The sequence below is a fragment of the Crassostrea angulata genome, chromosome 8, assembly GCF_025612915.1.
Source record: "Crassostrea angulata isolate pt1a10 chromosome 8, ASM2561291v2, whole genome shotgun sequence".
NCBI classification, from domain to species: Eukaryota; Metazoa; Mollusca; class Bivalvia; order Ostreida; family Ostreidae; genus Magallana; species Magallana angulata.
Window position 1 is genome coordinate 32,745,223 of NC_069118.1, and position 14,780 is coordinate 32,760,002.

The 14,780-nt window shown below is 32.3% G+C and overlaps 1 protein-coding gene across 1 annotated transcript; it reads left to right on the plus strand.

Annotated features, from left to right (window-relative positions):
• The first annotated feature begins 6,741 nt into the window (after positions 1–6,741).
• On the plus strand, positions 6,742–8,127 carry LOC128158775 (latrophilin receptor-like protein A). Its single transcript, XM_052821733.1, has one exon. The coding sequence runs from the start codon at positions 6,742–6,744 to the stop codon at positions 8,125–8,127; it is 1,386 nt and encodes a 461-aa protein (XP_052677693.1).
• Positions 8,128–14,780: the final 6,653 nt, after the last annotated feature.

Below are 14,780 nucleotides of genomic sequence, written 5' to 3' on the forward strand. Positions count from 1 at the left end.
AGGAATTTTTGAAAATTGTGAAAACCAAAATGTGCAAATTAGGTTTTTCCATGCAATATTTTACCAGCCATTATTGCCTTCCACACTATGTTAAAATGATATCATCTTGCAATGTGACTGGTACATGGAAACATTATGACTACCAAATTGAGAAAGCCTGTATGAGTGCTTATGAGGCGTTTTATGGAATTTTCAAGAACATTTTCTGTGCTATGTGTAATCCCCCCGAATTTATACAAGATTTCTTCATAGATAACTGTACATATTCAAATACAAAAACTGAATTTTGTCTAAATCAATTTACAATAGAAGCCTCCTATCCTTATAAGAATTACTTTTGTTTAGGTTGCAACCATGTTTATGGAATTCATAAGGAGTATGAAGACGTTGTTTTAAAAGATGCCCAAGAAGTTTATATAGAGGAAACATTGTTTCCATTTGAGACAATTTTACGCTTTCAATTCAGCAAGAAGCATCTACAAGAATATTTGAACAAGGTCAATGTGAAATCAAGTTTTATGATCTTTACAACAAAACAAGACGAAAAAGTGTCCACTACGTCTTGGAATAAGACGGGGCACACTTTAAATGATTACATGGCACAGTTACCGAAAACTCGATATCAATGTTTACAGTTTGGGGAGAAACAGAATAACGTAGCTGTTCCACCAACAAAATATCATGCAAATAACTCTGGCTCAGTTAACATTACTAATCTAATTTACATCAGCTTTGCTTTAACAAAAAATGGTGTCTGTACACCAGGTTTGTTACCTACATACACAGAACAATTACAAAAACCGTGCTCCTGCAATGCTGGGTGCACTTTAAATTGCTGTGACGATTTTGCTTTACAGCAGAGTTGGACATGTATCAGTGAACTTTATTCAGATTCGGAATATAGTACTCATCAGGACTTCCGTGTAATAGAAGGCTGTCCATTTTCCAATCTTTTTAAGAACCTTTGCACAGAAAAAAATAATTCTGATTTTTATCTGACGTATCCTGTGGACAGGGTCAGTAAAAACAGAGAAACCTACGTAAATGTGTTTTGTTACCTCTGTGGAATGAATCTAGATTCAATTAATGACGACGGAATAATAAGTAAACTGTCAAACGTTTATCCATGGCCTTTACAATTCAGTTGCCAAAAATATACCAATTATCGAAATTTCAGACAACTCAGTGTGCTTATAAACTATCTGAAACAGGTTAAGTGTAAAATCAGTTATGATCCACCAACCACAGCTATGAGATGTAGTGACGTATGTGATGTAAACATTTCAACATGCAACATCACCGGAACTTGGCTAACCTTTGATAAGGATGTCTTCAATGCATGTGAAGAATCGGATGTCTTTACATTTCCACCGGTACAGTCCAGTACGCTTGTATTCAAAAATAAATTTTGCCTAATGTGCAATCCCACTGTTGTGCATCAGGTGGGAAGAAATCAATCCTGCGAACGGGAAGACAATCAAAATTTGGTAAGGGCTTGTAGAGAATTTCCTACGGTGCACCCTTGTTCCAGATACAAGAATGTATTTTGTGAGGAATGTAACAGTGGTAACTTCACCAACTGTAGTAAATTTGTACACAAAGAAAGAAAGGAGAACAAATCGTTACCATTGGAATTAGAAGATAGATTTTACTGGAGTTTTACGTTCACCTTTGGTTTATCTAGTTATTCAGAAGATTTTCCACATAAAAAAAATCCATTGGCTTGTTTTCCAAATCAAATGTATGATAATTACTACGTAAGTATATGCTCATTTGTTAAGTATTTTGACTACAATTATTATTTGCTTCTGCTTGCAAAAGACGAATTTTAAATAAAATTAGGAATTATTAGAAAAGAGAACTACATGTAATAGATAATAACTCAAAAATTGAATTTGCATAAAAAACTTCATATCTTTTGATGTAAGTTATACATTATAAAGAAAAATAAGAATAATTAGAAATTGAAAAAATCTAAAGATTAACAAACATAGCGTCTTCTACCAAAATTATGAACTTGATGGCTCCTAGGCCTTAGGGTGGGGCCGTTATAGCCATATAGTGAAAGCGTCTTTAAAATCTTATTAAAATGGTCTTCTCTACTTGCATATATGTAAAAAAAATTAATTGCATGAGGTCCATGAATGAAAACTTATTCCAGAACTGTGATATTCACGGTTCCTTGGTCAGGGGTTCAGGCCTTTTGGGCTGGGCTAATAATGCCATATAGTAAAATGTTTTAAATCTTTAAAGGGACTTCTTTTTTTACTCCCATATCTATTTCACTAAACTAAATGCATAGCGGTTAAGAAGCCCTCTAAAAATTGTGAAATTCGTGACCCTTGGTCAGGAGTTCAGGCTCTAGGGTAGGGTCAACATGGCTTTATTGTGAAAATGTATCAAAAAACTTTAAAAAAACTTCTTCTACTCTCCGATATATATTTTATAAAAACTAAATAAAATGTTTGAAGCCCCTGCAAAAATTGTAAAATTCCTGGCCCATGGGATCCGGGGCCCGTTTCACAAAACATACTTATGACAAAGTTATATGTTAGGAAAGAACTTTTTCCTTAGTTCATTACTTATCCGTCTCACTATTCTAATCTTATCTAATGAATTTCCTAAGTTATGTCTTAATTTTAAGACAGGTAAATCGATGAACATTGCGACTGTTTATGTTATATTGAAATGAATTATATGCATATTAAAGTTGAACAAAAATACTATAATACACGTATCATAAAGACATTTCACTCTACTTCTTAACTTAAAACTTAGATAATATCAAAATATACATAAATTTTTTCACGATTAGTTAATATTTTTGGTGTAGACTTTTAATTTTTACAATTATTTGTAGATTATCTGATCGCAAGCGCAGATGGATAACGGATATAGTTATTGCTACCCCTAGTGCACTGATAATAATCAAATTATTCCGCCCGAAACTCTTCAATAGTTTTGATAAATAACAGGAATAAATACTAAATAAATACTCAATTACAGAATGACCGGAAAATTTTTCCTATCCCTCCACGAAATAAGCCTTTCTTTTCCTGAAGAAATTTTAGGTGTTTTGTTTGGGGTGGGCGGTGGGGATGGGGTTCGGATTGTTTGTTTCATTTTTTGTTGGGGAGGGGGGGGGGGGAGTTAAGAGGTTCGACGCGAAATTCTCCATAGAAATGCTGGGGGTTTATTTTACTGAAAATCTTGCCTTTTATCCTCGTTTTTCTATCAGCCGAGATGCATTTATTTGCGAATTGCGATGTTTTCTTTTTGTAAAAACAAAACACCATTTTTAAGTCAACCATTACAAGAAAACGTTACAATAAACTAAATTTAACAGTTCCACATCTCTCAATTCTAAATCCTACTTGTCACTTCATATGATTATTGTACTCCTTTTTGAACATATTGTATGATACAGCAAATTAAAAACGTGAAATTTTGGTATCTCAGCGATAATTTTTAAATTTAGGTTTAAGCATATCCGTTTACGATTAACACATGCTATTTAAAGTCGACAAACTAGACAAAAAAAAAACAACAAAAAACCCACTCGATTATTTATAAATATAATAGAAATTCTAGCAGTGACCACCGATTTCAATTAATTTATGCGGCCCTATCCAAATAATATTTAAGATAAATCAAATACTAGTATATGTATATGTAGCAAAAATAAGATACCGGTACTATGAACAAAGCATTCTCTCTCAAATTAAAGAATAAAGACTATACGGATTTTTACATATTTTTTATGTAATTGTCTATGCATGTGAATGTAAAAATCCATTATGCAAATTTTCAGTACATGTGCATAGACACTACCCTATTTTCACTCAATTTACACATTTACTTTTTCCAAAGACGTTTCTAAGACAATAAGGAAATGGATTTTTACCTTCACATATAAAGGTTTTATTCTTGTCATATTGAAAAGAATTTAAATGAACGATATTAATTTAGAATTAACAATATGATATGAAAGTGTCTTATGTATCTAAAGATGCGTCAACTGCTTTGTGAAACAGCTATGGTAAATCTCAAGACCTTTCTAAGTTACATGTATAACATAGGCATATCTTAAATTCTATCTTAAGAAACATCTTAGGAAATCTTTGTGAAACGACCCCCATACCTTTTGGTTAAGGTCAATGTGACAAAATGGTGACAATTTTATACATAATTTCTTCTGTTCATTCCCTGGCATTTAAGATAAACTAAATGCATTGTTATTATGGTCATAATATCATTTTTGAATAGTGAAATTCAGTTAATGGGGCGGAGGATAAGGGTATATGTTTAGAAGGGTGTGACAAATACGGCTATTAAGAGAACATTTATTTATTTACGGCACTTGAGACACTCGAGTAACCTATTGCCATTGGTTGTACAATGTCTGTAATTAATTCTATATTTTTAACTTGGAAACTTACATGAAATATATGTTCTGTTTTATGAAATCTACTTTAATATTTTGTGCATTGGATGCGTGTGTGCATTTTGATTTAAACTGAATATTGTATATTAACGACCAATTAAAGGCCTGCAGGTCTCCTCGTACTAAAATTTTACAAGTTTTGGTCCCTGGGGCTAGGGTGTGGATATTATGAGATTTTTTCTGAATCCTGCCTCTCCTTTCTTTATGAATTAAATGCCTGCAGGTCTCCTCGTACAAAAAGTTTTGGTCCTTGGGGCTAGGGTGTGGATATGATAACTTAAAGATTTTTTCTGAATCTTGCCTCTCCCTCTTTTATGAATAACTGTTTTTAAAAATGGAATATTAAATGGCAGGGGTAACAGTGATAACGGTTTCTGATTAGGATGTTAACTCAAAAATTAACAAATTTAAATTAATCATAAAATGGAAAATAACACCCTCTGACAGGTCATTCTATTAGCTATGGTACTCAGGTGACCGTCAAGAATTCTAATGTCTCTTGCAATTTTATATGTAATCTTTCTATGAGAAGAAAAATATTAGAAAATTCGATTGGAAAGATAATCCATTAAGGTGAAAGCGTGTTCAAAAGTTGTGAAAACAGAGCAAAGTCATATGAAAACGTTTCGTGCAAACCGTTCAGCGTTTAACGGCAACATTTAATCGTTTAGGACAAAGCATGTTGCGTTTCTTGTTAACTTTCAGCAAAATTACAACAATTTTTTATTTACTTTCAAGAATTTCACAGATAAATACGTTGCATTGTGATGCGTTTCAATACTTCAAACCTTGATTTAGTCATAAAAAAAGACTTTGGATCAAGAAAACTCTCATAAAATCATCAAATAACTACAAAAAAAGTTTTCATTCAATTATACCTAGTCGTATCCTAAATTTGGGGTGCACATCTTTAACATAGGTACATATTTTTAGATTATATCAATTGGTTTTTGTTATGTCTAGGGTCGGGGACTGTATTTACAAAAAGACGTCCAGACGGACAGAATGATTTTGAAATGGTCCCTAAACTCCTTAAACGTGATATTTAGGAATATAATAATTTGCCATAATCTTTTTTCACCCCCCCCCACCATTTTTATTTTTTTAAATATAAAAATTACATATAATTATACTTATTTCACATTTTTTTAACGTAATTCTGGGCAGGTGATACGTTGGTATACCTTTGATACTAAAACGTGATTCTAAACATGGCTGTTCAAAAACCGAAAGTGCAAATAGCAAATTCTTGTTAACTCACTCTATTTACAGCAGCTAATTGCAAGTCAGGAACATTCTTTTTTGTCCATAGTTATTTCAGTATATTCGGAGGAAGAAAATTCATTCTACTTACGGTTACAACCATTAAAATTCACCCTGTGAGTGTGATTCTTTTTCAATGAGCTATGGGCGGTTATTCAGATGAATTCACCTCATTTTTAATGAATATCCCATCAAGGAAACACGAACTTAACCTCAAATAAGTGCGTTGACAGTCCTCAGTTTTATATTTACAAATAAAAATATCGAATATGAAATCAAATTGAATAATAAGATGGTACATACAAGAATGTCATTTAAAACATTTATACTTGCAAAAGGCCAAGAGGTCTAATTCCTTCACATTTGGGTTTCTTTATGTTGTTATAATTTTGATAAAAACAAAACCAACACAACCTATTTTGTGAGTAAAAATAGCTTAGTGGACAAATATACTACTCAGTGGATGAAATGTTACCGATTTACCAAACAAATGAGTAAAATTTAACTTTTTTCTTCTTTAAAAGAATCTGACTCATTTTTTCTTTTTTGTTAGCAAGATACTCGGTTCTATTATTCTAACTTTAACAAAATAAGTTTTTGAGAGATAATAATCTTTCGATGAATTTATCAAAATTATTACTACCCTTCCAGAGTATATTAAATGAAGCAAGCATTTAGTTCTCTTTTAATTTTGTCCGATTTGATGTCATTGAAATTGGATGAGGGTTAAGAGTTATCTTAATATATAGAAAATGCCAGTGGCTTTAACAAAATTATTCCATTTACGTTATACCACAATAAATGTCGATGCTAGCATTACTTAATATTATTAATTTTTTTTTTAGAATACTTGCAGGAACTTGACATGCTTTCCTGGAAAATATGAAAACAATGGGACCTGTGTTTCGTTATTTACATATACGAACGCTTTACGATACACTCTACCACTTAATATCAAGTTTATACGGCTCACAGAAAATAATGACACTCATGTTGTTCTGTTGGAAAATTTACGGGACTATTTTATTAGTACCATGGAGAAAATAATCAGCCAGAAGGTATTCATAGAGAATTTGATCATGATGAGTTCTAACAGCTGCAGTGCTTTAAATGTAGGAAATGGTTATCTACTCCTGTATCTTGAAGTTTTCGAGTCCCTTTATTACATTAACAGAGATGATGTGGAAACCAAGCTGATTCTTTTCACCAACACTTCTTCAAATTGGACGCTTGGTGATCATTCTAAAGTTACTGTTACAATATCAAAGAGTGATGAAGCACTGATGTTACCGTATTTAGCACTAAAACTTGGCAGGACAACCAACTGCTTCATTGAGGCGGTATCCCGTGTCAGTTTCACTACCGTCTTCAAAAACGTCTTGGTAAGTCCGCTCCTAAGGTGTCGTCAAATTCGGTTGCACGGTGATGAATTTGGAGTTAATTGGACCCACACACGAAACAAATACACATACTTTGGATTTTCGATATCAGTTCAGAAATTTGAATCGTATTTTGATGGTGGATTGCGAGTGTGTGCCAAAGACATACAAACTTACATTCGTACAGTTCAAGAGACTTTAGTTCATGAAAATAGAACATTGTCATATTTAACATTGACACTTATTTGTGTATCACTTTTCTTCTTGTTGATTACTTTCCTAACATATTGTGCGTTTCCAAGTTTACGAACACTTCCTGGTTGGAACAATATGATTTTAGTCATCTTTCTGTTTTTTGCACAACTATGTCTAGTAGTCAGACCATTTTTTCGCTCAACGGCAATGATTGTTGCCTCCGCTTTGACTCATTTTTTCTGGTTATCCACATTTCTTTGGCTTCAGGTGTGTTCCTTTCATATGTATCGTGTTTTTCACTCAAAGACACGTTGTAGATTTTCCAAATCATACAGTAGATTGACTGTTGTAAAATATCTCGCGTACGCCACTGGTATCTCGGTTTTTGTAGTCGCCGTTAATATCACTGTGTCGTTGATTATTACGAACGGTGAGTTCACTGGTTATGACAAATTGATGACTTTGATGACGAGTAGAACTGCTTTTATCGTCACACTGATCGGACCATTGTTGATCGTCTGTATTACTAATATCACGTTTTACATTTTTACCGCCTATATGATACACTCCACACCAAACGTTGATAATACGACAAGGTATCGAATCCAACTTACCGTATACGTCAAACTGTTTACTCTAACGGGGGTGTCGTGGCTGTTACAAGTTGTGGACACTTTCATCGGCGTGTCTGTCCTCTCCTACATCATTGCTATCCTGAATGGTCTACAGGGTTTGTTCCTCTTCACAAGCTACGTGTATAATAACAGGGTGTTTAATTTGTACAGAGTGGCATTCAAAAAGTTTGGTTCGTCCCGACGAAGTTCTCGTCAATCGTTGAATGATTAGATTACTTAAACAATGCTACTTTTTATCTTAATGAAAAACATTTAGTACTGGCTTATTATCATTGATGAAAAAGGCATTTAATAAACAAATATGATTGCGCCCATGAGAAAAGGGTGCTTATGACATTTTTCTAACATTTTTAGATTTTTATATAATTGAGTTAAATACATCTTGATTTTGTCAAATCCAAACTTTTATGGCTATACGCTGATTCTAAGTAGAGTTTTTGCCCATATACAGAGATGCTATTTCAATACAAAAATCACGACGTCGTGTTTCACATACGCAACGTCGAGTAAAGGTGATCACACAGTACTGTGAATTAGCCGTTTAGTAAACGTAAAATACACCTTTTTGTTATCAGTATCTTATCACATTGTTGAATATAGTTGTATGCTTGCATCTATGCTATTCATTTATTTCAAAAACAAAGGTTTGTTGTTATTGGGCTTTTTTTAAAATTATAAATAAAAGTGTTTCTAATGACAGCACAGTTCTCTGCCAGTGTAAGGTTTTTATTCAAAAAATAAAATGGTAATTGTTTAGTTTCGGTTTATTTTGGGATATCCACGAGTAACCAGTTATGGAGTATTTTATGTGAACATATTTGATTTACATAAACACTGTCTTTCCATATAAACAATCAATAGCTAAAATATATTAGTAGCTTTTGTTCTTAAACAACATAATTTATTATGCGATTTTCGTGACATTATCAAATATGTCATATTTTAGTCTTGAACTTTGAAAACAATATCAGAAGTTACGTACTATTCAATTTTGTTTCTTCATGATCCATTGTACAACTTATTGATACAATTATAGTAGCAGCACTGAACTATTCTTTTGAAGTTTTAAGAATAGTTTCAGTATTAATCTGTGCACTCACAAACACAGTAAGAAAAACGTAGTTAATTCTACCACTGCGGGGATCATGCCCTTTCTGTTCGAAAGATTTTTCCATTCGACTTTATGCAGAATTTATGGAAAAGAGTGCCCCTTCCCTGGATCAAATGATATTCACCCCCTTCCAATGCTGATAAATTTCACCTAATTTAAAATAGTATTTTTTAGTGTATGTGGGATATTTTAACTTTCCGATCGCTTGTAGGCACATTTTTTTTTCAAACTACTGTGATTGTTTTTCTACAATGCTTAAGCCCCCCCCCCCCCCCCAAGCCTTTGCTTACACATTTTGGGCGTGCCCACACCTGAAAAACAACATCCAGACGATTATTATCTCTGTGTGACTATCTTGCAGCAAATATGTTGGTTTAGTATTATTGATTCCGTGTTTTGAATGTATATTTCACTATCCGTTTAAGTCAACTATCAACCGTCCATTGCCCATAATCCAACGCTTATGCATGCAATTAAAATCAACGTCAGTGCGCTGTTTTCTAGTTGTATAATTTTGTATCCTACATTCCAAAATCATTTGTACATTAAAGCCTTATATAATTTTATGAATCCGCTCCATCGACTAAAATAAATGCGAAAGTAAAACTCAGGTTTGGACGGGATCATGAAGCTGTCTGAATTCCTTAGTTCATCCGTAATGGTCAAAATAAAATGAACAAGTATTAAGATTGGTCTTGACAATTACAAAGTTATTGATTAATTAGTGCTAATCGAATTCAAAAATAATTTCGGATATAAAACACGAGGTAGGTTCAACGCTTATAATATTAGCCATGTTTTTTTTTATCGGTATTAAAGCAGAAAATAACGAGTCAATAATTGTATATGTGGTATTAAAAATATGAGCTGTAATTATGATGACACACATTTTTTAGCAATAAATTATCACTAACTACTCATGTTTTAAAAAATATTCCGAATTCTTGTGTCACCGTAGGTACTGGCACAATAACAGTTCCCCATTTTTTAAAGCATACTGCGTGCGCCTAAAGAATCTTGTAATTAAATAAAATCATGCAAAAACACAATGTACAAATGTTTATCGTCTACGTTTTTGTTTGTAACCTACATTTAGAAGTCAGGTCAATGTAAAATTAGGTTGAATTTAACCTGTAATAGGATTCACATGTTTCTTTTATCTCTTTGTCACTACTTCATGACCATTTTGTTGTTCTGGCTCTTTGTTTAAATACATAAATTGAAATAGGAAGATTTAATTTTTAGACAAGGATAAGAGTATGATTACATCATTTCTGATTTATTCTCAGAAATCAACATCTAGTTAGTGACTCTCTGGAATACCGGTATTTAACTTCACTCGAGTTCATCACAAGGAATCAGACCACTAATCAGGAATTTGACTGTTTAACACCTTTTGAACAGTATTAAAAACAAAATCGACACCATAATGAAAGAATTAAAAACAAAATTAAAATATTTACATAGCAATTTTCAATACAACATAGAAGAAAACGTTTGTTTAAAAGTCCTTTTTTACAAAAACACAGCCGATAGGAACATGAAATGGTATTTTGATTAAGTTGTACGCTAAGTAAGTTCTTTATTTGTATTTACATCCACCAAATATGATTCCCTTTATTTCTGAAGAAAATTAATTGTAATTAATAGATCAGTAGAAACTGACACGACTGAAATCTACAGGCTCCGTTTATCGATTGGTCGAAACATTTATCGACCTAGCTAAGAAAAATCCACGACTGCACGAAGGAATCTTGATAATGTCAGACTCGACCTTCCAATTTAAGACGACTTAGCTTTTCGGTTTATTTAACGTATTGATGTACATTACCAATGATTTAATTAATTTTAATTACTCTTAACGACCAATCCATTTAATTGTTAAAAGAAGGATGTAAATATAAACAATTAAATACTTTCATTGATGATTCATGCGTGTTATAACGGTAGTGATCATCGAAGAAAAAAATACATAACCTGCTAGGGCGTGTTTTGCTATAATTTTATTTGTTTAATTTATTTATTTTTTGCAATGTTGCCACCTTCATACCGTGCATGGATCACCAGAGAAAGCATTTAATTGTTAGATTCGCGCTTATCATACATACCCAATTTTGCCCCTCCAATTCATAAGAAAAACAGGTGTTTCTATAGAAACATAGCTGAAATCCTCACGATCCATTTTAGACATTAAATCGATCGGTCGAAAATACAAAAAATATGCGCAAAAAGTGAGATTTAGCGCATTTTCAACAAATTCCAATAGGGCCTTCTAAAAAAAATTGATAACATTCAAGACTACACATGAAATCGGCGTCACTAATTTTTTTTTTATATAACAGTATATAACAGTAAAACTTCATGCAGGAAATTTCATTAAAATACATAGAGTAGAAATAATAAGACTCGGCCTAATAGAATAAAAACAAGAAATTGTGGTTTTTTTTTAATGGCATATCAGATTCATTTTGTACATGTAAATGCAGCGTTTTACTTAACAATAAGATTGTGTGAGGAAACACGAGATCTAAACTTAGGAAAAATTAAACAATACAAGTATTTACCGGATCGGTGAGATATGTGCAGAACTGCAGACATTTCATCGGTCTTTTTTTTTTTAAATAGATTTTTTACTGTGTTCTTTTCAGCTTGTTCAACCAGACATGTTTCTAGTTACTGCATTTTTAATAATCTATCAAAAAATGATTTAGAAAAAAAAGTTTATAGAACATGTATATGCAGCATAAATTAAAAAGTCGTACATCGTTAAAACAATACTGGCAACGGTACTTGTTGAATAAAGACGATACATGTACATGTATTTGTTACGTTTTTTTTCTTTTTTTGCTTTCTTAATGAACACACTATTAGCGTAGATTCCTATTTAAACGCGAAGAATAAATATCGGGAGAAGTGCATCTCGCGAATTTTAAAATCTGGCTTTTTTTGGGACAATTTTAACCTACATTCAACTATAATATTTACATTATCCAGTGTCTGTGTCTGTGATAACACTACGTATCGATTTTGTACTATATACTAGTAACCCATAATACAAATGATGCCAAATTGAGGAGCAGGCGGGGTTTGCTTATTTATATTTAAAGATTTAATCGTACGATGGCCTATAATTATATAAATATAAGTAATAAGCAATCTTTCTTTTAATATTATGAGGTGATAATTTCGGTCTGGGCGTGATCAAATCTATCATAAAGCCCTTCGGGCTTTATTGGATTTGATCACGCCTCTACCAAAATTATCACTTCATAATACTCAAAGAATGATTCCTTATTCCTTATATAAAAAATCGGCATTCGCGATTTGGTGGAAACTGCTGAATCGCGGAATTAAGTACTCGCGTAAAATAAGGAATCTACAGTATGTCGTCTGAATAATCATTTCCTTTCTTTAAAATAAGATTTTTTTTTATTTGCGATGTAAATATGTTAATATCAATGCACTGTAAAAAAAAAAACGAAAAAAAAGAAAAGGTGAAACAGACACCTAAAATTAATTGCAAATTAATAGCAAAAAAACATAGCCAATTTGGAGCACTGAGCTAATATCAGGAAAAAATAGAAATACATGTAGTTAATCAAATTTGTGTGCAAATGAAGTATAATAAGAGATGATTCGGAAAAAAGTGAAAATAAATTTTTAAAAAGGTATAAAAACTATACGCGATGAAAATGACGTTTCATAAATTTTACGCTTTTCAGACGTAATGACGCACCGTCATATGTTTGTGACGTTATTTCTCTGTTTTGTCAAAAATGTCATAAGCACCCTTTTCTCATGGGTGCAATCATATATCTTTATGCATTTTTAATGTACACTACCGTAACGATTATCTCAAAACAAGCACTGGAACATTGTCAATAGACTAACTGAAAAAAACCCCAAAACTACTGAATTTTGATTTAAACCGACCTACAAATGTAATAATTTAATGCGGTGATGTTCAGGCTTCCCAATTGAATTCACTTACGAAATAAACAATAGGAAGAGTTCACCGCAAAATTAACTTATCTTATCACGCAATAAAATCCTATGAAACCTGAAGGGCTTTTCAAAATTTTTGATCACGTACCAACCAATTAAGTTCGTATCTCTGCGAACTACAAGTATTTGACATTGTTATTTATTACTTTTATTTATGTTTGAGAAAGGGAAATAGTTCCAATTTTTTTAAAATAACCGTATTTAGTTGTTTACAATAATGCAACCTTCAAACGATAAGCGCGCGTGGTAATCATTGTGACATCATTAAAACGATTACTTGAGGTTATACACGCTTTGATTTGCGTCTAGTTTTAATGACGAAGTAAACGCTTTTGTTTGTTTACATAATAAAGTTACCTTTATTATGTAATTAAGAAGGCTGGCTCATTCTCGTTACAAAGATATCAAAAATGTTAATTGTTTATTTTCCTGTGAGGGAAGGAATGCATTTTCTTGAATATTTATGAAGGAGGAGCAAAACCGACCACGTTGTGCAGGTCAGAGGGAAATCAGATGTCCGTTGTTTTTTGCTAAATAACAGATTTCTCACTATTCAGATGCGTTTACTGTTGTTAATTTCAAATACAATCATTTACTATGAGTGCAATACGTTTGTCATTCACAATACCCTTACTATGCATGTTTTAAAAAGAATAGCTCACACGAACTTAATATCACCATTCAAACGGCAAAGACATACACTGTACGTCATTGTTCCAGGGAAGTATATGCATGTACATGTACGTCCATGTACACTGTACGTCATTGTTCCAGGGAAGTATATGCATGTACATGTACGTCCATGATTTCTCACCCGCTTATGATTTTTTCTGTATTTTTTAAAATTAACTATTGATATATCACGTGATGGATATCACTCTAATAGAGACATAACTTTATAGATGAAATAATTAGTTTTAATATAAAAAGTTTAATTAAAAAATGCATATCTTTGATACATGTAGGTCATTGAATTCAGTAATGTTATATAAACATAAAGGTGACTTTCATTGGCAACCGGAAACATGCAGTTTTACCGTCACTCAAAATTAACGCAAACTGTATCATCTAAAGCTTTAAGATATAAACAAGATGTTAAAAAGTTCACCCGGATATAAACGTGATTGATCACGTGATCAAATCTTGAAAAGCTCGATGTTTATGGTGTTTACTACTAAATTTACGTTTGAATAGGGCAAATTGCCCTAATTTTTAGCAGATCAATATTATTAGGCCTACAATAATGCGACGGACACACATAAGCACGTGCAATTATCATTATGGTGTCATGAAGAAAGTTCATTTAGAATTGGACGTTTTCACTATTCTATAAGTTTATATTATGAAACATATTTGAAAATGTAAATACACATGGTTAAGCGTTTCCACTTGTCTGTACTTTAATTGATCTAACAGTGATAACAATAATGATGATGTCATAATCAGGACGTTGCGATCTGCATTTATTCTTTGTGTCGATGCGATTTGATAGATCATTTACTGTGTGAGAATACGCACGTCACTTGATTAGGAGTAAATAAGGAGTCAAAAAGCAGTATTCACTTTTGGATAATGCTGTTAATTTACGTAAAAACAATCAATGAAATTTGCCCGGTCAAAGTGTAAATATAAGCTGTGTACAACTGTGTTTAATATAAACTACATGTAGTTGGACATGTTAAAAGAAAATACAAAATTAGAGTTTGTTTTCTTATTTGTTGTACCAACATAAATTATTTTCAATTCTA